Raw genomic sequence first — 20,809 nt, forward strand, 5'->3', positions numbered from 1 at the left:
CTCCTCTCCGCCGCCTGGACCCGCGCCCTGCGGGGGAGGCCAGGCAGGGAAAGGCCAGCGGGAGCCCCGAGGAGCGTTTCCTTGGAACCCCCATCTGCGCTCACCCCGGCCTGGAAGTGGCGCCTTGAACGGGAGGCCCTTCCCTCCTCCCTCCCCGGATCTCCCTGGGGCTTCTTGGCCCTCCTCTCGCCCAAGATCAGTCAAGGTCAGAGAGCAGCCGCCCCCCCCCCACACTGGCCTGGGCCACCTCGGGCCTTTCCCCCAGGGCTGCTTTCCCGGCACCCTCTGGGCAGCCTTCTCCCCTCTTCCCCACAGCTGCCCCGGGGCCTAACTAGACATAACCCTCTGAAGCCCAGGCCAGGCCGGCCTAGACAGGCTGGTCTCCCTCAAAGGAATTCCCGGGACGTTTTCATGGCTAAGTCGGCACAGGGAAGTTCTGGGCCCTCCTGGCACCAGAAGTTCGGCTCCCAAACGTGCTAATGTCAAAATCCTCACTCTGTGCTACGAACGAAGCATGACTCACACGGGATGGTTCGACCTTTTGCCACCTCTACATCACGTGCAAACTGAATCAACCCTGCTAGGAAAAAGGCAGAGCAACCCTACAAGGTTCTGTGGCATGAAAAGTTGTCCGGAGAATAATTTGCATTTTATCTCAGGAGAAAGGAAGAACCAGGCGAAGAGGACTTTGGTTCCCCCAACGCCTCCTGGGGCCGGGGCCTTTCTTCCAACCCTCCTCCTCCTCGTATCCTGTCTTCCCTCCCACCCGCTCAGCTTTCAAGTCAAAGCGATGCCTCTCAGAACAGAAACCCCCACAAAGGTCCATCAAACCAAGAGGCCATGAGTTCAAGTCTCAGCCATGAACGCTGGCTGGATGACTTTGGGACAATCCCCCCTTTAAGCGCAACCCACCTCACAGGGTGGTTGTGGGGAAAAGAGAAGGAGGAAGCTGGGTCAGATATGTTCACCGCCTTATTTGTCAAAGTAACACAGGCAGGATACAAATGTATACATGAAAGTTAATTCCAACATTGATCGCCTCCAACCGATGTAGCTTTGGGGTCATTATTAGCCATGCTAGCTGTGCTTCTTGATCAGGAATTGTGGGGTTCCTAGCCCAACCCAAAGCCCCGAATTTAGCCAATTGGACACTTTTTCTTCTGCCTTTGGTAGGCCTGATAAGGCTCCCGTCTGTGGCTGCACGAGACTGAAGTGGAATGAGAGTCAGACCCTTGAGCAGCAGGGGGAGCCAGGATCTGTATCCAAAGGCCCCCCTCCCCCAGAGGGAGCCTCCCAAAAGACCACCGATATTCTCCTCCATGCTGGGCAAAATGATTCTGCCCACAGAAGTTGAGAAACACCCAGGCTCTTCGGTCAGAAAGGGTCAGGCAGAGTGAGGGGCCAGCCACATCCAGAGGGTGGGATTTGAACCCAGGGCTCCCTGGAGCTACACTTCTCCAAAACCTTATGGCAGCCCCCATCCTCATACCAAACCAGGGCCACCAGATATACTGACTACAAGGAAGGAAACCTAGTGAATCTTCCTTAATGGATCAACATTTGGGCCTGGGTGCTGAACGTACCCACCGGAGTGCCACTCAAAGGTTGCACATGCCCCTTCCTTAACCATTACAGCACATCACAAGCATCGCCACCATCAGTGCAACCATTAGAGGGTGCCCCAAACTGCACAAGGAGGTGGACCCCAAGAATCTCAGCCATGGACATTCTGGCTTGGGGGGCAGAGGGGAAGCGGCCCTCCAGGACCCAATCAGCTGATTGGTAAATGGGTTTTGGAGAGTTCTGCTCTAAAAGTCCCAGGACAACCAATGCAACCCACCACATTGTGAGAGTGACGCAAGCGCCACCCATGGCGTTGTAACGCCGAGTGACAATCCAGCCTGTTTTGTGAACGACGACAAGCCACTTTCTTTTCCAGAAGCCAAACTGAGCCAACCGAGGAAACCATCTCCAGACAAGGAGGCGGCGGCGTAACTCTGAGTGACTGGAGCTCCTTTCTCAGCCATTCAAAGGAAGGCCCACCGTGCCCGGCCCACCAGGTGGCCGTCCTACCTCCCCATCAGAGAATTTGCTACCAAGAAAGAATGAGGGGAAACGGAGGCAATCCAAGAGGGAAGTAGCATCGCCTGCAGAGCAAAGCCCCAAAGGCAGCGGAGCTCATCCAACCGGCTGGAAGGTTTAGCATTCGGTCCTGCAAGGGGCCCAAATCAAGGCCTACAACTCCGGCTGCAGAGTCCAGGCAAATGGGGAATCCCAGCACCTTTGGAAGCCAGCGGTCAGCACCTCCAAGAGGTCCCAGGAAGCCCCCTCGGAGCTCAGGGGAAAGTGGTGAAGGAAACCTCCAGCCCCACATCAGGAACACTGAGGCCGCCTCCACCTACGCTGGGGAGGGGAGCTCCTAGCCCCCCCTTCCAGCATCTCCCCTTGACTTTCCTTCCAAACCTCTGGATCTCAAGGTCTAGGAAAAGCAGCCGGGGAGAGGCAGGCTGTTCCTTCAACGCCCCCTCCCCTTTAAAGAAGGAAGGTAATACAACAGATTTCTGAATGGCTGTTCCCTCCCCTCCCACCCACTCACTTCCTAGCCAATCAGCCGGCAAACTGGAATCCCAGCAGCAGAGATTTCTTAAAGGCACCGTTGAGGGCTCACCAAATTCCATTTCCAGGCGTCTTTTGGTTTGTTTTCCAAAAACTGCCCAGTGTGCCTCTTCCGCCAAGTCCTCCTCCCAACCTGGCGCTGCCCAGATGGCCGGATGCCATGCAAAGCCCTTGTGAGGCCAACCTGGGATGCCAACCACAGCAACAAAGTCACCTGGAGGAGAGTTGGCCCAGCCGTTCTGCCCCCGGGAGACTAAGAGCCCAGAGGCTTCTCCAGTCACTTCAGACTCTCAAGTTGGGGTGAGGGGTGGGGACAGCTCTTCTGAACTGGGCGTAGCCCACCAGGGAAACCCTCCTCTGAAAAGATGGTGGTTGGCACAGAGACTGTCTGCTATGGCCACCCAGCGTTTGCTGCAGTAGACTAGCCCCCCCCCCCCGCCCTTGGGATCCATCCCTCCTCTTCTGCTCCCCAGCTGTGCATGGCCAGGAATTGCTGGGACTGGAAAGGGTGGCCGGGCAGTGGCCTATTCCCTCCCTTTCAGGAGAGCAGCCACGTCCCGAGGCCTGAAGGTCAGCCGCGTGGACAAAAGGGAGGCGGGAGGGGGGCCCAACCCTTGGAGTTGGAGAGGAGGCAGCGGGGGAGGCAGGGGGCCCCCATGGCCGCCTCTCCATCTTCCAGGGGATGCCCCTGCTGCTGCCTTGAAGGACCAGGGAGAACCGCCAGGCGTTGGGCCCCCGAGGACAGGATGGAGCTCCTAGCTGAACCCACGTGGGACTCGCGGCCCCCAATCCCCCCCCCCCAAAGGTCTCCTCTGCCATTCCTGCAGCCAGCCTGTCTCCTGGCTCCACGCAGGCAGCAGCTGGGTTGCTAGGCAGCAGCAGCAGGAAGATGTCAGGAGAGGAAGGGAGCCCACGTGAAATCTGAAATCGGCTGCGCTCGCGGCCCAAACCTGGACCCCCTTCACTGCAAGGTGGCCGTTGCACCGCCCATCGCCCCCCCTTTTTTGGACACTCAGGAGGCTGCCGGACACTCCCAGATAGGAGCGGACCTTCCAGCAGCCCTGCAGGCTGTGCTTGCCATCCAACAGGGGAAGCTCTGAGCAGGCAGCCTGGGGACAGAAGCAGGATGCAGATCCGCCCTCGTCCCCCCCACCCGAAAGCTTGACCTTACTAACTTCCAGAGCCAGCTTGGCAAAAGACCCCGGGAGTGCGGCGGCTGATGCGTGGACACCTTCCTGCAAGAGAAACGCCTGGTCCCCCTTTGCGCTGAGCTGGCTCGGCGTCCTAAGTTTCAGAGCCTCGTTTTCCCCTTTGGAGGGGGGGCAGTGGGGGGGGGGCCGCTGGTTTAAGGGGAAGAGAAAAGCCGGCTGCCCCAAAGGGTCTTAAACACAACTGGAGAGAAATTAGATTTCCACACAGACACCCCCCCATTCTTCTGCCCCCTCCTCTCCACAGCCACCTTCTCATCCCCTGAAGACCCCCTCATTCCCCAGGAGGCCAAGCCCTGCCCCCACCCCACCCCCGGCTGCTTCTCTGCACCACTGAGACCCTCACCTTGGGCAAGACGCTGCTGGCACCCACCACCACCAGACCGCAGACTCGGGCGGACGGCTCAGTCCTGCTCTGGGTCACTCTCACCAGCTGTGGCACCGCTTCGGCCTCTGGGGTCCCCATTGCTCTTCCCTGGAGGGGGAGAAAGCCGTGAACCAGCCTGGGGAACAGAGAAAAGGAGCAGGGGGAAGAGCCCACCGAGCTGCAAAGGAGTCGACCCGGGGGGCTATGCACCCCAGGCTAGTCCTGGCTGCATCAACGGAATCCCCCCGCTCACAGCCACCCTGAGGAGGCACGGGGGGGAGCCCCGCAACTCCACTCCTAACACGGCTGAGATGGTTTTAAAAGCTTGGAAGATTATTTGCACCCTCGCCCAAGATCCCTGCCAATCAGCCGTGCCAGAGAGCATTGGCTAATCCTTTCTTCCTCCTGGAGTCCCTTCTGCCCCTTGGGGCGCCTGAGCTGCTGGCCGGGCTGCAAGCGTCCACCTGCCACTTCCCTCGGCCGTCGTTGCCATGAGGACGGGAGACCCGTCCTTTCTTCCCCTTTCAAGGAATAAGCACTGAAAATCACAGGCCCTAAATTTTCAGGCTTGGCCAATTAAGAGGCGGCTTGTGAAGGTGGCCTGGAGGTCAGCGTGGAAGGGAAGCATCGCCCACCCCTGCAACTGACCAGCCGGGTCTCTTCCAGGCCTCGGAGGCAGGAGCGGGGAGGAAGGTGGGGGTGGGGGGAGGAGCTACTCTAAGGCCCAAAGGGAGGCCCCGCCTCCCCCCACGCCCCCTCCGCCGGTGCCGGCCTGGGGACAGGGCAGCCTCCAGTCAGGCAGGGGAAGGAAAGGGCTGCAGGGGGTCCACCGCTGGCTGGAGGCTTAAGGCCTAAGAGCCAGGGGAGCCTTGGGGCCTCCTCATCGGACACCAGGCGAGAAGCCCTCCCCACGGGGTTCTGCCCAGCTCAGCAGCCCAGAGGGGAGGCAGGGCTACTGTCCCAGAGCCAAAGGCAGGTTGGGGGCTTGGGGCGAAGTGCCGGTCCTCCTCAGGGGTGCAGGGAGCCCCAAGGGGCCTTTGAGGGGAGGGGGTCCCTCGGTCTCACCTGCAGGGGCTGCTGTCCCTCTCGGCCCGCTGGGTCAGCAGCTTCGTGGCTCCTGGCGGGGGGCCCTGACCCCAGACTGGCCGGCCCATCTTGCTGGCGAGCAGGGAGCACACTCAGCTCATAGCACTCCTGGATGTCTGGGGGGAGACAGACCGCAGGGCGCCCTGAGAGGCCAGCTCCGAAGACCCTCCTGCCCTGCCCCCCGGCAGGACCTCCAGAGCGTCCCGGGATGCCATTTAGGCGGGCTGCATCTCGGAGGGACACACAGTCCAGTTTCCCCGGAACTTTTGCAGAGCGGCAGCAGGCGAGCCCCGTGGCTGATGACCCCCCCCTGCACCTTCTCCCTCCCCCCAATGCTGTTCCCAGAGGTTGCCACCCCTCCCTGCAGCCCCTCAGCAGAATCCAGGCAGGTGGTTGTCTAACAGGGTGGCTGGAGGGAGAACTGGCTCCCGGCCCCCCTGCAGGTCTACAGGCTCACCCCACTGGCTGATGGAGCCAGGTGGGCCTCACCTGCTGAGCCAAAAAGCAGCTCTGCTCCGCAGGGAACCCCGAGCTTAGCCCGCAGGGGGACCAAGGGGGACCCCCGGGAAGGCTCTCCAGCCCCCCCAGACTCTTCTTGGCTTCCTTCCTTCCTTGTTAGGCTCCAGGCCTCAAAGTCAGAGGCCCCCCCGGCCCCGGAGGAAGCAGCTGCCCAGAGGCTGCAGAATGAAGGGGCTGCCATCTCTGTGGGATGCAGTTCTGGGGGGCTGAACATCACACCCACCCCAAGCAGCGGCTCTGGTTTAAGGGGGCCATGACCAGGGTCACCCACAGCAGGGGCGCGGCCTGCGCGCTCGGCCGTTGCCAGCCCCCCTTACCCAGCAGGGCCTGGAACAGCTCGCTCTGAAACACCCGGACCACTTTCTCGACTGAGGCTCGCAGAGGCTGCTCCGCCGGGGACTGCAGAAGCCCCTGATAGCGGGCCAGGATCGCCACAGCTCGTTGGGTGTCTGCAAGGCAAGAGCAAAGCTTGAGGGAAGTCAGGGGGGTCCTGTATCCAGCAAGCCCCCCCAGGACACACAGCCCCCCTTCGCCCAGGCAGGTTCCTGCAGCTGGCAGGGGACCAACAAATCCAGGATCCACATTCACACATTCAATCTAGGCAAGGAGGAGTCCAGAACCCGCAACTTTTTTGTCCCACGGAGAGAGCAGGCCTGCCAGCCCCAAAGAGCAGCTCTGGCGGTTCCGGAGGCCCCAGCTAGACGGGAGGTTTTTCTCAAGAGCACCGGTGCCCCGCATGGAAGAAGAAGAAGAAGAAATCCCCTTTGGGGTGACCCCAAGTTCTCCCGGGGCCTGAAGGTGCTGCCAGCTTCAGCTGTGCCTTCTACAAACGCAGCCTTGCCTTGTCTGAAGGGCTCCTGGCCCCCATCCTTGCCTTCTTCCCCGGCAACCCTCTCCCCGCCTTCGATTCCGAGAAGAAGGGCCAGGAAGGGTCCCAGGAGAGGAGCCACCGTCAGGTCTCCCTGGCTAGCCCCCCACTTCCCCCCCCCCGCCCGCAAGTGCAGAGGAGCCCAGAATCTCTGCCCTCTGGGGAGGAAGGCCCTCGCCCAAGGGGGCCCTGCACGCTCTCCTACAAGACTCCCAGTAATCCGTCCTAAGCTGGGGCTTCGTAAACGAGCCCCCCCCCCCAACAATTCGGGTGTCAGCTGTCTTCTATTTCAGGGCTTAGAAGGCATCCAAGGCCGAAGGAGAATCCTTTCAGAAGGAAGGTGCCACTCTGAAGGCCTGAAGCACAACTTTCCTGCAGCCAAGAAGGCTCTAAAGGGGGCTTCCTGGGGGCTTCCTGGGGGGTGTCTCACCTGGGAGGCCAAAGGCCTGCTGGAGACCCTCTAGCAGGGCAGTCTCGGGGGAGGGGACCGGAAAGGAGCAAAGAGCCCTGGCAGGTGGAGGTCCGCCCGGGCGGCGTCTCCCGGGAGATGGGGTCGCCAGGAGCCCCTCGGGGGCGGCCCGGCGCTCCGACTCCCCACCCGGCCCCGCTCCCGAAGCTCCGGTTGCTGCCTGGAAAAGTTCAGCGCCTCCGGAACTCCCGCTTGGAGGTCCCCGTCCCCCCGTGCCCCTCCCCCCGCCCGGAAAAGAGGGGAAAGTTCCTGCACGGCCGGTCCGAGTGGCGGCCCCGGAAAGGCCGCTGCTTCTGGGCCCCTGCAACCGGGAGGGGGGGGGATTCTCCGCGGCCGAGAAGGTCCTTCCGAGCAGCCCCGGGTCGCGCGCCTCGGGCCCCCGCCGCCTCCCCCCGCCCCCCCGCCGCCTTACCCTTGCGGCTGCTCATCGGTGCGGGCTTCGCGTCCGCGGGAGGAGGGCGGGGGCGGGCGGGCGGGGGCCGCGGGCTGGGCCGGAGAAGGGCGGGAAGAGCGGTGGCGAAGGGGCCGCCTCCAACTTTCTGAGCGGGCGGACTGGCCGCTGGCCGACCGGGAAGCGGGTTCCAGGCGCTCGGCAGCCGCTCCGCCTCTCGGTCCTGCGGGCGACAACAGCCCCGCCGGGGATCTGAGCCCCAAAGCTGCCCGAAGCCCCGGAGGCGGCGACGCGCCGAGACTGCGCCCCCTCGGGCGAGCCCCCGGGACCCCTCGGGAGGGCGGCCCGAACTTTCCCCTCGGGCGAGTTGGGCTTCCTGCAGGTCTCCCGGCGGCGGCTCCAGCCCCGCCCGCCCCCGGCATCAACAGCTGCCTTGCCAGCATTCCTCACGTGTCTCGGCGCGGGCGGAGACGCGGGTTGGGGCTGTCCGTGAGAATGGAAGCTGCCTAGCCGAAAGGCAGATCCCTGGCTTCCCGGGGCACCGGGTTCATAGCCCGATATTGCGTGGGACGCTCCGGTTTCGTCCCTTAGAAAGTTTTGAGGGGCAGATTTTTCTCCTCCGAACTCCTCGGCTGAACTTGGACTCAACTTTCGGGCCGTTTGCTCTGGGAATTTCAGAGGACGCCCCCCCCCCAACTGCTAGCTGCAACGAGTGAAAAGACGCCCCCCCCAAATGGAGACTCTTCAGTCACCCCAGCAAAAGGGGGGAGGTTTACTTCCCAGGAAATAGTTCGGATGGGGGTGGTGGTGAGATGCCTCCATCCCGGCGAGCAAGTCCTGCCTGTGGGCTCTTTGATGCCCCCCCTCACATTTCTCAGATATTGAGGTGGGCAGGCTTGAAACTCGGATGAAAGAAGTTTGGGGGAGGGAGAAATCTCCTACCTGTAAGTTTGAGTAGTGACAACCTAGCGCCCCTCCCACCCCATCGCTCCAGTTCCCTTCAGTCTCATAAAAAGGAACTTTTCCTCTGCCCAGGGGCTCCAATCCTGGCGACTGCCTACTTACCCCTGGGGACTGGAACTTCCAGAATTCGCCAGCCAGCATTGCCCACAAGTCTTAAAATTGCCACGTTTGGAGATCCCTGGTCCGGCATCACGATGAGACCCTCGGCCCCGTGGGAGGGAAATTGACAGGGGTGGGGGGAGAAGGGGGGCTTTGGGGGACTTGCAGAGGCTGGGAGAAGGGGGGCAGCCAGTTATGCAGCCATTTAGACAGGTGGGGGAGGGAAGGACTCTGGCGGTTCTGTCAGTTAAACCGCTTTTCCGGCCTCTTGGAAAACAGGCCCGGGGTTTGTTTGCCTGCCATAAGCCCAACATTATGTCCCAATGAAATGGGCTTCCGAGACAAGGAGGCGGCTTTGAAGAATCCAAGGAGGACCTAAGGCGCCAGTCCTGGGGATTGGAGGGAAGCCGCCTGGAGCTTCCCCAACGGCGGCTGACCTGAAAGCCAGTTCGGCCTGATCTGTGCAGGAGACGAGGACGTGGCCTGGGACCCCAGCAGCTCCGGCAGAAAGGCCCCTGCTGGCCATTGTGGGAGGCTGGCAAAGCAGCCCCCCCCAGCCAGCCCTGCTTCAGAAGAGCCCCAAAGGGCCTCGCTCGGCCTCTGGGGCTGCCAGGAAGGGTCGAGTCAGCCACCCCGTTCCCTCCTGGGAAGACACAGCCGCTCCTTCCAGGCAGGAGCAGGAAGGAGTCACACTGGGGGGGGGGAGAGGCTTCTCCTTCAGAGCCCCCCCCCATTGAACCACTCCAGAGTCCTACATTGACTGCACACCAACAGGCCAAGCATTGGCGATGGGGGGGCAGGGCAACTCACGGTGACCCAATCAGGTGCTTTGGGGGCTACTGCCCCCCCCCAAACCGAATTCCCCACCCCCAGAAGAAGAAATCAGGCCAGGTTCTTTGTCAAACATTTATATTTATAGCAAAAATAGGCTTTTCTCTCTTCCCCACACAACGGTTTGTTCCCCCCCACCCCCAAAACATTTACACAGTAAACAAGTCAGCTGCTGCCACATGTCCTGCACCAGCCCCCCCCCCCCCCAGCCTCCTTTGCCGGTTGCCCCCGAAGCGGGACCCCCGAGCAGCCCCAGGAGGGAGCGGGGAACCCCAGGAGAAAAGCCCAGGAGGGCTGGGGATCCGCGACGTGGGGCCAGGAGGTGCAGGGGGGGGTCAGCCAAGGGCCACAGCAAGGAAGGCAGCTGCGAGGGAGGGCAGCACATTTGCAGGGGGGGGTAGATATGATGAGGGGGGCAGGATAAGAGCCCTGCCTGGTGGGGGGTGATGCAATTTGGCTTCCGAGGTCCATTTGGCTGAAAAGTGGAGGGAGGGCTTCCCTAGAAGAATGCTAGGGACCCTTCCTCACTGTTGCCCCCCCCCACTCCCCCGCCCCGCCAGCGCAAGATGAGGCCAGTGGAAAGTGCCCCCCTTCTCCCTCCAGAAGCCCCAGTCCAAGAGGGCAGAGCCCCTTCCCAGCCCCCCCATGGGCAGGAGGAATGGCACAAGACAAGGGAGCCCCTCCCCCAATACTGTTACGGAGACTCAACTTCATCATCATCGCTGGAGTTGACTGGGGAAGAGAGCGGAACGGCGTCCTCCCCCTGCCTCAAGTGCGTAGAGGCCACGTCCCGGTGGCTCCCTTCCGTCCACGCGGCTCGTGGCCTGTAGAGGAGGAGCAGAGCCCGCTGCCCGCCAGCCCTGGGGCTCCTGCGGGGAGGCCAGTTCTTCGCCCGGAGGGAAAGGAGATGGCACCAAGTAAACACGGGGAGGGGCCCCTGCCAGAGCACAGGAGTCCGAGTCCAGGTGGCCCCGGGGCCTAGGAGACCATATAGTGCGTGATGGCACGGAGGGCGTAGAGCAGCTCTGCCTGCAGCCGGGCCTCCAGGATCAGCAGATTCACGTGGACCTGCGGGGGGCAAAGAGGAGCCTCGACCCAGCCCAAGATGCCTGAGGCCCTCCCCCACCCGAGGGCCAGGCCCCGGAAGCAGCAGCTCCAGAATCCCACCAGGACTGGCTGGAGTGGACGACGGGAAGGGCAGCCCCCCAAGGTGGGCAGCAGCCGCAGCAGCCGAGTTGGGGCCGGGGGTGGAGCAGAAGGCAGGTGGGAGCTGCTTTGACAATGAAAAGGCCCGAATCCTTCCAGGTGGGGCTGCTACTGGACCCAGTGCCCAGGAGGACCACAGCCCAGCAGCCTCAGCCCGAAGTAGCCCTGGGGAGTCTCCCAGCACCCGGCCCAGGCCAGGCCTGGTCCCAAGCCATCCATGCTGCCGACCGCCCCGTCGCTGGGCCTGGCCCCGAGGATCCACCTGTTTCGTCTGTGGGTGAGGGCGGGTTCCAGCCGGGGCCAGGATTCCTCCTCTCCCCGCTCTGCTCCACACGCACAACCCACCTTTTCACTGTGCTTGAACGGCTTCCAGAAGCGCTCAAACACCTGGGGATCCATCTTCTCCGGGGAACAAGTCACAGTTTTGATATACAGCTTGAGGATCCGTTCCAGGAGAAGGTTGACCTCGGCATAGTCGTAATCATCGTACCTGGAAGTGGGGAGGGATTCAAGGCCCTGGATTCAGGCCCCGGGGACACCCCTCCCCCTTCGCCTTGAGCCAGGCTGCTGGGCAGGAGGTCCTGGCACAGCCGGGATTCTCGGGCCACGTCCCCCCGTCTCAAGGGAGCGACCCAACAGCCCATCGCCTAAACCCACCTCCCTCCCCCTCCCTCCTCCCCCCGGCTCTGGGAATGACAGGGAGCTTCGGCCCTGCAGGAGGCTCCAGGAAGGGGGAGGAGCACCTGATGCCGAACATGCAGTGGACGTAGTTCCAGATGGCCCGCTTGAAGGAGGCCTCCTCGCAGCCCTGCCGCTTGGCCATCGAGCAGCTGTGAAGACCGTCCACCTTCCGGAACTTTTCGTCCAGCAGGTGCCCAATGTCGGAGTACAAGCGATTCACCAGCGAGAAGCCGTGGTCTTCCCAGGAGTAATCCTGCCCGGATCAGAAAGCGGGTGGTCGGGTGAGGGGATGCCAAAGGGGGCCGGATCCACAGCCTCCCAGGCCAGGGGCAGGCAGGAGGCCAGCCGAGACCCCGGGCACTGCCGGGCTCCGCCCACCTGGACACGGAAGATCTGGGGCTGCCCCTCGTGGCACTGGGCAAAGTCCTGGTAGCCGAAGCTGGGATCCAGGACGTAGCAGGAAAGGTCTGCGGCCCCCAAGAATTCCCCGTTGAAGCCTAGAAGACAGAGCCACTTAGCAAGGGGGCTTGCCCGCAAGCAGGTGAGCCCCAGGTGCTCTCAGGGGCCCCCGCCTGGCCATCAGCGCCGAGACTCCGTGAGCTTCCCAACCTGGTCAGGGGCCCCCGGATGCTCTGGACAAGGCCCTCCAGAGCCCCTCCTCCAGGGAGGCTGGCAGGTGGCCTTACCTCCTTCCCGCTGGGCAGGCAGCCTCAGCTCCTCCCGGGCCTCACTGCCCGCCTGCAGCCGGTGGATGCGCTCCTGGAGGGACTTGAGCTCCACGCAGGAATCCAAGGACTGCAGAGGGGGAGGAACGCGACTGAGGGCTCCTTCCCTGGGTCTCTTAAGGGGACCCGCCCCCGTGCCCTGCAACTGGGGCCTGGTACCCCCCCCATGTCCCCCCCAGCCCCCCAAGAAGCCGAGGCACGCACCCGCTTGCGGTTCAGGTGCAGCAGCTCCTGGCTGCAGCCGTTGCCCACATCACAAAAGCAGATGCTCCCTGGGAGGCCCAGCTTGGGGGCCCCATCCCTCCTCGGGCCCTGGGTCCTGCTCACAGCCACAGCCGAAAGCAAAGCTGGCCAGGGCGTGGCAGTGGGCCAGCAGCACCACGGCGTGGACCAGCTCGGCCAGCGACCAGCTCTGCTCACTGATCTTCAGCAGCTTCTGGGGGGGGGGACACGAAAGGAGGCAGGCTATGACTCCCCCCATCAGGCTCGCTCCAAGGCGCAAGGGGCCCCAAGCAGCAGGGCCCCAGCCGGAGCGCCAGCTGCCAAAGAGGCTCTTCCTGGGGGAACCAACCGATCGGAAGCCGGGGAGGAGTGGCGGCTTCCGAAACCACGGCTGGGATGAAACTCCCCCGGCTCCCCTCTCCCCCCGCCCAGGCCCAAGGAAGACCCTCAGCTGCATCTCCTGATGGGAGCCAGGAGCTCCTGCTGGGGGGCGGGGGGCTTCCAGTGGGAGGGAACCAAGCGGGCAGAAACTCCGTAGCTGCAACTCCGCCTTTCAGGCCTCATTTCCTCCGCAGGCTGTTTCTGATGGGGGCGGGAACCCGATCAGGCAGCCTAAAGCCTGAGCCCCTTGGGAGGGAGGGAGGGCTTTGAGGCCTGGGAGGGGGTCCTTCGTATGCTGCTCCCGCCCACCAGCTACCCCATGGGGCGAGCCCAGAGGTCCCGGCAGCATCCACCCTGCCCCCTCCCCCCACACCCCCGACCTGGCCTTGTACCTCAATGTGCTCCTTGCAGACCAGCCAGGGCCGGTGGGCCAAGACCTTGTTGATCTCACTGAGCCGGCGGAGTTTGGGGGGGATGCAGTCCAGCCCCCTCAGCCACAGGGGGTCTCCACCCACCCGCAGGAACTGCAGCACATGAAGGTTCACCAGGTAAAGACATCGATGCCGGGCAGCTGCCTGCAAGAGGCACGGGGGGGGGTGTTGCTCAGAGCAGGGGGGAAGCCCCCCCACCTGCTCTGCAGGGCCCCCTCCTGGCCTTGGGAGTCAGAAGCCCACCCAGTGCCCCCAACCCAGACAATTGGTCCCCCTCCTCCCGATCCCTGCCTGGCATAGTCTCCACCAGACACTCCCACCCCTCCTTCTGCTTTTGTGGTGGTGGTGGGGAAGACTCTTCCTGGTTCCCTCAGGGGATCAGGACCGCTGCTCTCCCCCCTTGAGAAGGACTGCCAAGGGCCACATCATCTCACAAGGCAGCTGCAGCTCCCAAGCAGCCCGTGATCCCTTTGGAGTGGCAAGGGGCTCCAGAGGGGGGAGGGCGAGGCGGGGTTCAGCAGTGAAGCAAGCGAGCAGGCAACCACGCCCTCCCCAAGCCGAGCAGGCCCTGGCAGTGCCAAAAGCAGCCGCTCTCCAGGATGGGCCCCCGCGGCCCTCCAGCTGGGCAGGGCTCCCTCTCACCATGATGGCGATGAAGTGGCGGCAGTCGAAGGGCAGCGGCCCGTCCATGTGCAGCAGGTAATGTTGCATGCAGAGGAAGCTGTCCAGGTAGTGGGGGTGGTAGCCCATCTGCTGGGCGATGGCTTCGATCCGGCCCCTGCTGGCCAAGGCCTTCACAAAGAGCAGCTGGGGAGGCCTCTCCTTGTCTCCGGTGCTCATCTTGGCCATCTGGGCGGGAAGAGCACAGACCGTGGGCCACACCGGACATTGTGCCATCAGCGGGGGGTGGCTAGGAGAACAGCCGACTCTCTGCACAGTGCCCGCCCTCCTTGAGCACCAAAAGCACCTGAGGCCGCCCAAGGGCACGGAAGAAACACCTGGCTGTGCCCTCCTGCTCAAGGTGTGTTTTGGCCAGAAGATCGTGGGGGGTCACATCTGGGGCCAAGGGAAAGCAGGGCCTGCAAGCGGCCATTGCAGCGAGTTCTTATGCCTGCTTGGGTGGGGGACAGGCGGCCCTGCACCCCAGTTTTGAAATCCCAGGTATGTCAGCCTCCATCAGCCGAGGTGAATTTCTTTGCACGATGGAAGCTTCTCCCTGGCCTGCCTTTGAAAAAAGTGCCCCCCCCAAGTGGGGGCTTGTTTAAAAGCCCCCCCCCAAGACAGGCCCAGACCAAAATGCGGCTGGGCCTTCAATGTCTCCTTTCTCAAGCCTGCAGCCGGCTCCCCTTCCCCAGGTGGGCGACGGGGCAGTTGGGGAGGGCCTGGCAGCCCCCTCCTCTCCCCTGGCCAGCCTCTTCCCCGCCAGGGAAGTCAGCGGGCTCCTGGGGGCAGAAGTGGCCCCTGGCAGGAGGGAGCAGCTCAAGGAAGGCAAGGGGGCTCTAGGCTCCACGTCCCCCATCTTTCTAGCAAAGGACCCTTCCAGGCAGGGGCCAGCCCAGAATCCCTGCCCAAGAAAACAGCCAGCCTGCCCCAGGCCCAGCCTGACCTCCAGGGTGGCCTCATCCAGGAGGCATCCAGGAACACCCAAAGGTGCGGGGACCCTCCCAGGGCCCAACCGGATGGGGGGAGGAAATTCCTCGGCCTTTCCAGGAAGACCCCAGAGCTGGAATTAAAGTAGCCTCAGGAAAGGGGAGCGGGACCCCCGGGATGCGTCCCTCCCCATAACTGAGGAGCTCCACCAGACCGGCCAAGGGACCTGGCCAGCCTCAGAACTGGGGGTCTCTCTGCAAAAACAGAGGAGCTCAGGGGAGGCAACGGGAGAAGCCCATTTCCAGGCCCCCTCCCCAAGCAAAAGGGCCTGCCTGAAGGCAAAGAAACAAGGGGGCTCCGCCATTGACAAGCCCCCTGCCCCCCCAAGGAAATCTCCGGGGGCTCCTAAGGAGCCCCTCTCCTCCATTCAGGACGGGGCGCCCAGAAATGTTGGAAAGGGGCCCAAGAGGTGGGGAGGGGGCAGAGCCAGGTTTCCTACCCACCTCAAGAACCGGTGCTGTTCGGTGTCAAGGGGGGGGAATGAAGCCCAGAGCCGCATCCCCGAGCCGGGCAGGCAGACCGAGCCAGACAAAGAAACGGTCCCGGGGCCCGCGAGGCAGCCGCAAGTGGCCCAACGCGGGGGGGAGGGGACAGCTTTGCCCGGAGCAGCCCAGCACCCAGGAAAGAGACTGGACCCCCGCCCCAAAAGAGGAAGCCGCGCCCTCCGCCTGCCTGACCGGGCACCACGGGAGGAACACGCCCCCTGCCCACGGAGCGGCGGCGGCCACAGCTGGACCGGTCCGGTCCCCTCCCCTCGCGGTCCCGGTCCATTGTCTCCCCCGGCCAGTCCCAGATGCGGCAGCCGGCGAGCCGCAGCGCCCCCTGCCGGGGCGACCGCCGAACCGCAGGAGGAGAAGCAGAAAAACAAGTTTGATTGGCAGCGCGGGGCGGCGGGGGCAGGTCGGTCCAGCGGCGGTTCGGGCTGGGGCGCCGCCACCCCGCCTCCGCCGCCCGGGGATGCAGGACGGCGCGGGGCCGGGGCGAGAGAGGGAGAGACGGGCGAGGCTGCCTCCGCCGCGGGCACCGATCGCCTCTGCCCGCCCCCGGCCGGAGCCCCCGGGCGCTGCGGGGCTGCAGCGGAGGGTCCGCGGGGGCACCGGCGGCGCGGGAGGGGCTCCGCTGCAGGGGCAGCCCGGGGGCCCCGCTCGGCTCCGGCTCCCTTACCTGCGGCCTCTGGCACGGCTTCCCGCGGGGGGGCTCCGCGCTCGGGGGCACAGGATCATTTTCGCCGCCGCGGCCGAGGGGAGGCTGGAAGCGCGGGCAGCCCAGCCGGAGTCGGGGCGCGAGGGGCGTGCCCACCGCCCGGCCCCGTTCATACGCCGCAGCGGGGGCGGGGCGGCCCGGCCGGCCGGCCAATCGCGGGCGTGGGGCGGGCCCGGAGGGCGGCGGAGGGCGGGGCCATGTGGGGCCGAGTGGAAAATTCCCTGTCCGTCAAGCGCCGGGCCCCGCCCCCTGAGAGCAAAGGGGCGGGGCCACTGATCCAGCGTGGTGTCCCTTGACAGCTCTTAAAGGAGCCGCGTCCTGTTTTCGCGCGGAGGTCGGTCCGGCTGAGGAAGGTTCGAACCGAGCCCCGCATAAGTTCGCAGGGAGCTCCGGGGCTTCTTTAGCCTCGTTTCCCTCCGAGGCCGGGCGTGGAACCTCCGCTTTCTTACGGTTGCAGCGTAAATGACAACGTTAATCATGCCCAGCCGGCTGGTTAAGGCAACCTCACCATGGCAGTCGAAGCGCCCCCCCCCATTCTGGGCTTCAGTCTGGGAAGCGATTCTAAACATCCATTCGCTATTTATTTGAAGCGCCCGGTTCGTTTATGGGGGTCCCTGCAAGCCAGGCTGCACCGAGACCTCGAGGCCAACCCAGGATCTGCTTGTGCCGAGCCCAGCTTTGCCCCAAAACAGTGGCTGGCCTGCCCCATGGCTTCTGGGGCAAAGCAGGGCGCCCCAATGCACGTCTCTTTTCACACGCGCACACCCCCTGCAGTTCCTTCAGAACTTTTGCGGCTGTGCAAGAAGATGAGCACAAGGATTAAGGCAGCTTCCTCGCCTCTTTATGCCAGAGCAGTGAATAGAGCGGGGGACCCCTAAGCTTTCCCCAGCCCCCCCCCAGGACCACTCCAGACTCTCTGGCTAAGCAAAGAGAGCTCCAGCGTTCGAAGGCTAGTTTCCATTTCTTAAAATGTACCTCCAGGGGTTCTTCCTGCCCTCTGGGGTGCCCGCTTCCACCTCTACTTTTCCTAGCCACTGACTTCCAGGCCTGGGATCAGGTAGGTGAGAGGCAAACACCCCTTGGGTGCCCCTCTGGCTGTGCCAAGTGTCAAGGGGCTACCCAGAGCTCATCACTCCTAGCTGTAGAGGCTGGGGCCGGTCCAGGAGGTCCCCTTGGTCCTCTGCAGCAGTGCCAAAGCAGCCGGGACAACCCTCTCAGGACAAGGAGCCAGCCGCCCGCCAATGTCCACCTTGCCCCCCCCCGCACGCGTGCTGTTTCTGGAGCCGGGCTGGCAAATCCCGTTTCTGCTGCAGCTTCTTTTCAGAGCCTCCAATCAGGAGCCTCCCTGGTGACATCAGCCTTGAAAGGACACCATCATCATCACTCGTCCCGAATGTGAAACAGACCGGCAGACAATGCAGCCAGGAGCAGTGCCGGCTCCTCCGCAGGGCCTCGGCTTCCGAGGGAAGATGGAAAGGGGGCTGGGGGGCTCAGAGACACTTTTATTGGGGCGCCAAGTCACCCCCGTTGGTGCTCAGCAGAGGGGCTGCTGGAGGGGCAGCGGCCGGAGCTCGTCTCCCGGGGTCTCTTTCCAGGGTCAGCGGTGCTTTTCCTTCTCCTTCCGGATGGCCTCCAGTCTCGCCTTGGTGGCGGCAGCCGTTTTGCGTGGCAAGCCCTCCTCGTCCAGACCGCTGGCCATGCTCCCTCCGGACTTCCCGGGGCCTTTTCCCTGGAGGGGGAGGCCGCACCGATCACGGGGGCTCCCAGTTAGGAGGAGGGCAGGGGGCAGCCCCCCCCCGCCCAGGCAATGGGGCCAGCGTGGTGCCCAGAGCCGTCCTGCCCCATTTCAGGCGAGCCCTTGTCCAAGCAGAGCAGAGGGAGGAAGGCAGAGTCCTGGACGCTGAGAGCAAGAGGGGAGCCTTACCACCACCTGGTTGGCCATGTAGGACAGGAGCGCTTCCATGGTTGGGGGCTTCTTCCCATCCTGGTTCTTGAGCATCTTCAGGCGGCTCTTCTCCAGGTACTCACACTGGTTGCGAAGGGAATCTAAGGGGGAGGAGAGGCGTGCAGTGGTTCTGCCCGGGGAGGCCGAGGTGACCCTTGAATCAGCCGCTTAGTAGAAACAGAAACGCCCCGCCAGGCAGGTCATTCTGATCCCCCCCCAATTCAGGGGGGCTGAAGGAGGCAAAGAGGGGCGGTATGCCCCCCACCCCGTCCAAGGTCTCTCTCTGAAGCCTCACAGGTGCCCCCTGGGTCCAGAACCGTGTGCCAGCATCCTGCCACCTCTTCCCCCCGTTCTGGCAACCCCATACCAGCCACGTTGCCCCTCCTTCATTGGGTGCCAATGTCAGGGGTGGCAGCAGTGCCCCTCCTTCATTGGTGGGGGGAGATCTGGCAGGCTCATGTTGGAGAGGCCACCCCCTCCTTCCCCACCTGGCACCTCTCCCCAGTTCTGCCCACCCTCCACCCCCTTCCAATGGTGCCGCTTTGCAAGGAAAAGGCTCGCCAAGGTTCCCTACCCAGCAAATCCTGCGGGGGAGACTTGATGAGAGGGTGGAAGGCCCGGTAGCTGTGCTCATTCTTGGTCCCTGCAGGGAAGGAGAAGAGAAGCCCACCTCAGTGGCTGCGACCCTGGCAAAGCTTTGGGAGGTGAGTGGCAGGTGCCTTGGCCTGCAAAGATGCCGGGGCGCAAAGGACGGATATAAACGTCCAACACTCAGATGATGCAAGTCGCAGTCGGCCAGGGTCCTAACACCAGCCCACCCAACTGAGGCATAAAGCATCGGGGGGGGGCATGCAGAGCGCCCCCTCGGGCCCAGTCCCCAATTGACGGCCTACCAACCAGGGAAGGGAGGAGGCCTCCCCCTCTTCAGTGGAAACCAACCTCCTTGTACATGTGTTGTACTCTGACAATAAACCCTGAGGGTGGAAGGTTGCACCCAGGTGGTTGCTCAAGTCAAGGCAACAGCGGAGGAGACCCCAGGAAGAGCTGCCGCATCTGCCTCCGACGGGCTTTCCAAAAGGTTTGGAGAAGCAGCAGGGCTGGGGCGCTAGGGTGGGTGCTCCCTGAACCCACCCACCCACCTGTGGCGCCACGCTCCACTTTGCAAACGTAGTAGGTTCCCCGTGCAGTGAGGAACTTGCTGGCATTGTCTTCTGGGAACTTGACCAGGAAAATCAGCTTCAGGGTCCCATTCTCCTCGCAGAGGTCAATGGAATCTGAGAAGGAACTGCGGAAGTTGGGAAGCAGGATTCCCGCCCCCCGCCACAAGAACGAAGGGCCTTGCCCCCCCCCCCACTCCTTCGACCCTTCAGGGCTTCAGCTTGGCCGGAGAAGGGCCACCCCCCTCCCCTCCCCTCCAGGTTCTTCCCCTGATCGTTTTGCCTGTCCGAAGGGAGGAGGCCACGCAGCCCCTCCGTTTGTGGGTTGGTTCAGGTGTTGGATTCAGGAGTCAACGGATGAGCCTGAAGAACCTGGCCCTCGGGGAGCAGCCAGAAGGGTCTACGGATTGTGAATTATGGGTGTTCTGCCCTGTTGTGTTCTCATCACGGATGCATTCTTCAGTTGTTTTTAACATGAGCTGCCCAAATTGAGCGAGCAAGATCGAGGTTGTGTACATGGAGGCTGCAGAGCCTTCCCCCGACCGCTATCCACAGCTCAACACTCTTGTTCTTGCAGGCCCAAAGCCCTGTTGCCTCCTCTCCATTTTGAAGTCCTTTTCCTCCTCCCCCGCCTCAAAGCCTGCACCCTTATGCAAAAGCTACGGGCCTCCCTCCCTCCGTGTCCTCCCAATTGGTGGTGGAGACCCCCGTCCTTCCAGGCAAGGAGCCGATGCGCCGAGAGAATCGCCACGCATGAGATTCCTTCCAGTGTCCCTGAACTGCACCTGGTGGAGTCAAGTTGCAGTCCAGCAGCCACTAAACCTGGCCACCAGCCACGCTCCCTCTGCACCCGCTTCCTTGCCAGCCTCTCAAGGATGGAGGCATTCTCGGCCCTGGGGAGCCCAGGTCCTTCTCACCTGTCCTGTGCAATCCCACCTTATCACGTAGGTAGTGGGTTAGAAGCAAAACAGAGCAATTGATGTTGGCCAGGAATTGCCGGTTGTCTGAAAGGAGAGGAGCCGTGGTCACCGCTGGGCCCTGCCATGTGTCCCCGCTGCAGAAGGGTGACTTCTGCTCTCCTGTCCTGTCTGACCTGGGGAACGTCAACAGCTCTGGGCCTGACTGGCCACCTGAGCCCCCCTCCCGCAGGAGAGAGAGGCCGGAGAGGGAAGGATATGCGCCTGGAGAGGGGGAAGGCACAGCCCTTCCCCTCAGCCCTTCCGAGGGACTCAGAAGCTGCCCACGGGAGCCGCAGCCCGGAGGCTCTCTCGGCCCTCGGTGCCTGGATCTCGTGCATCCCTGGTCCGAGCTTCCCCATGGTCCAACCCTTCTGGCATTGGCATCGGGGCCCAGGCGGGAGGCGGTTTCCCTTGGCTGGAGGCACCCAAGGCGGGAGTGCCATCCTTCAGGGCTGCTTGAACTGAGTTGGGCACCAAAGTTTCTTTGCCCCGTATCATTAGCCTTCTGCCTGCCATCTTTGGAATAATAAGCGCGTCGATTCTGGATCAGTGAGGATTGTGTGCCTAATGCAACACGTTTTTCAAAGGGGCCCGAAGTGGCGGTTGCACCTGCCAGGACAACACCTGTCCGTCCCCCTGCGAGCGTCCAGGGAGGAGAGGCCAACATCTGGAGGGTCCCAAGGGACCCTTCCTCAGCTTCCCCTTTGACCCAGGGGCCCAGGGACCTTCGCGGGCCACCTTTCCTTACCTCCATGCTTGATGACGATGAACATACCCGGCAGCCTTGGGCATGGCGGGCAGGCTCTCCTGAGTTGGGCAGCCTGGCAGCTAT

General features: G+C 63.3%; 3 protein-coding genes across 5 annotated transcripts in view; all 3 read right to left on the reverse strand.

Moving 5' to 3' along the window:
- The window catches only part of DLG3 (discs large MAGUK scaffold protein 3), a 37,477-nt gene extending 29,600 nt beyond the window's left edge, over positions 1-7,877 (reverse strand). For 2 of the 3 annotated variants that reach the window (XM_087941218.1, XM_087941216.1), the window contains exons 1-4: positions 7,546-7,689; positions 6,114-6,245; positions 5,257-5,393; positions 4,171-4,299 (exon numbers count right to left, since the gene is read on the reverse strand). In XM_087941218.1, the coding sequence (XP_087797344.1) occupies positions 4,171-4,299; positions 5,257-5,393; positions 6,114-6,245; positions 7,546-7,561 (414 nt within the window). In that variant the 5' untranslated portion in view covers positions 7,562-7,689. Of the gene's footprint in view, positions 1-4,170; positions 4,300-5,256; positions 5,394-6,113; positions 6,246-7,545 lie in introns of all 3 variants that reach the window. The other variant, XM_087941215.1, reaches the window with a different exon arrangement.
- A 1,601-nt stretch (positions 7,878-9,478) lies between these two features.
- On the reverse strand, positions 9,479-16,485 carry LOC113446823 (sestrin-3-like). The gene is given in 11 exon segments (XM_087941276.1): positions 9,479-10,485; positions 10,969-11,113; positions 11,367-11,557; positions 11,683-11,801; positions 11,991-12,099; positions 12,234-12,332; positions 12,334-12,465; positions 13,025-13,207; positions 13,706-13,912; positions 15,878-16,137; positions 16,425-16,485. Coding segments are annotated over 11 exon segments (1,596 nt in total). The 3' UTR covers positions 9,479-10,395.
- A 917-nt stretch (positions 16,486-17,402) lies between these two features.
- Positions 17,403-20,773, reverse strand: C12HXorf65 (chromosome 12 CXorf65 homolog). The gene is made up of 5 exons (XM_087941224.1): positions 19,936-20,773; positions 19,001-19,135; positions 18,436-18,504; positions 17,841-17,962; positions 17,403-17,645 (listed from the first exon to the last, which is right to left on the reverse strand). Exons 1-5 carry the CDS (start codon positions 20,729-20,731, stop codon positions 17,514-17,516), a joined length of 1,254 nt encoding a protein of 417 aa, XP_087797350.1. The 5' UTR covers positions 20,732-20,773; the 3' UTR covers positions 17,403-17,513.
- Between the last annotated feature and the right edge of the window lie 36 nt (positions 20,774-20,809).

This window comes from Pseudonaja textilis, chromosome 12 (assembly GCF_049901715.1).
Source record: "Pseudonaja textilis isolate UNSWEBS1 chromosome 12, rPseTex1.2, whole genome shotgun sequence".
NCBI classification, from domain to species: domain Eukaryota; kingdom Metazoa; phylum Chordata; class Lepidosauria; order Squamata; family Elapidae; genus Pseudonaja; species Pseudonaja textilis.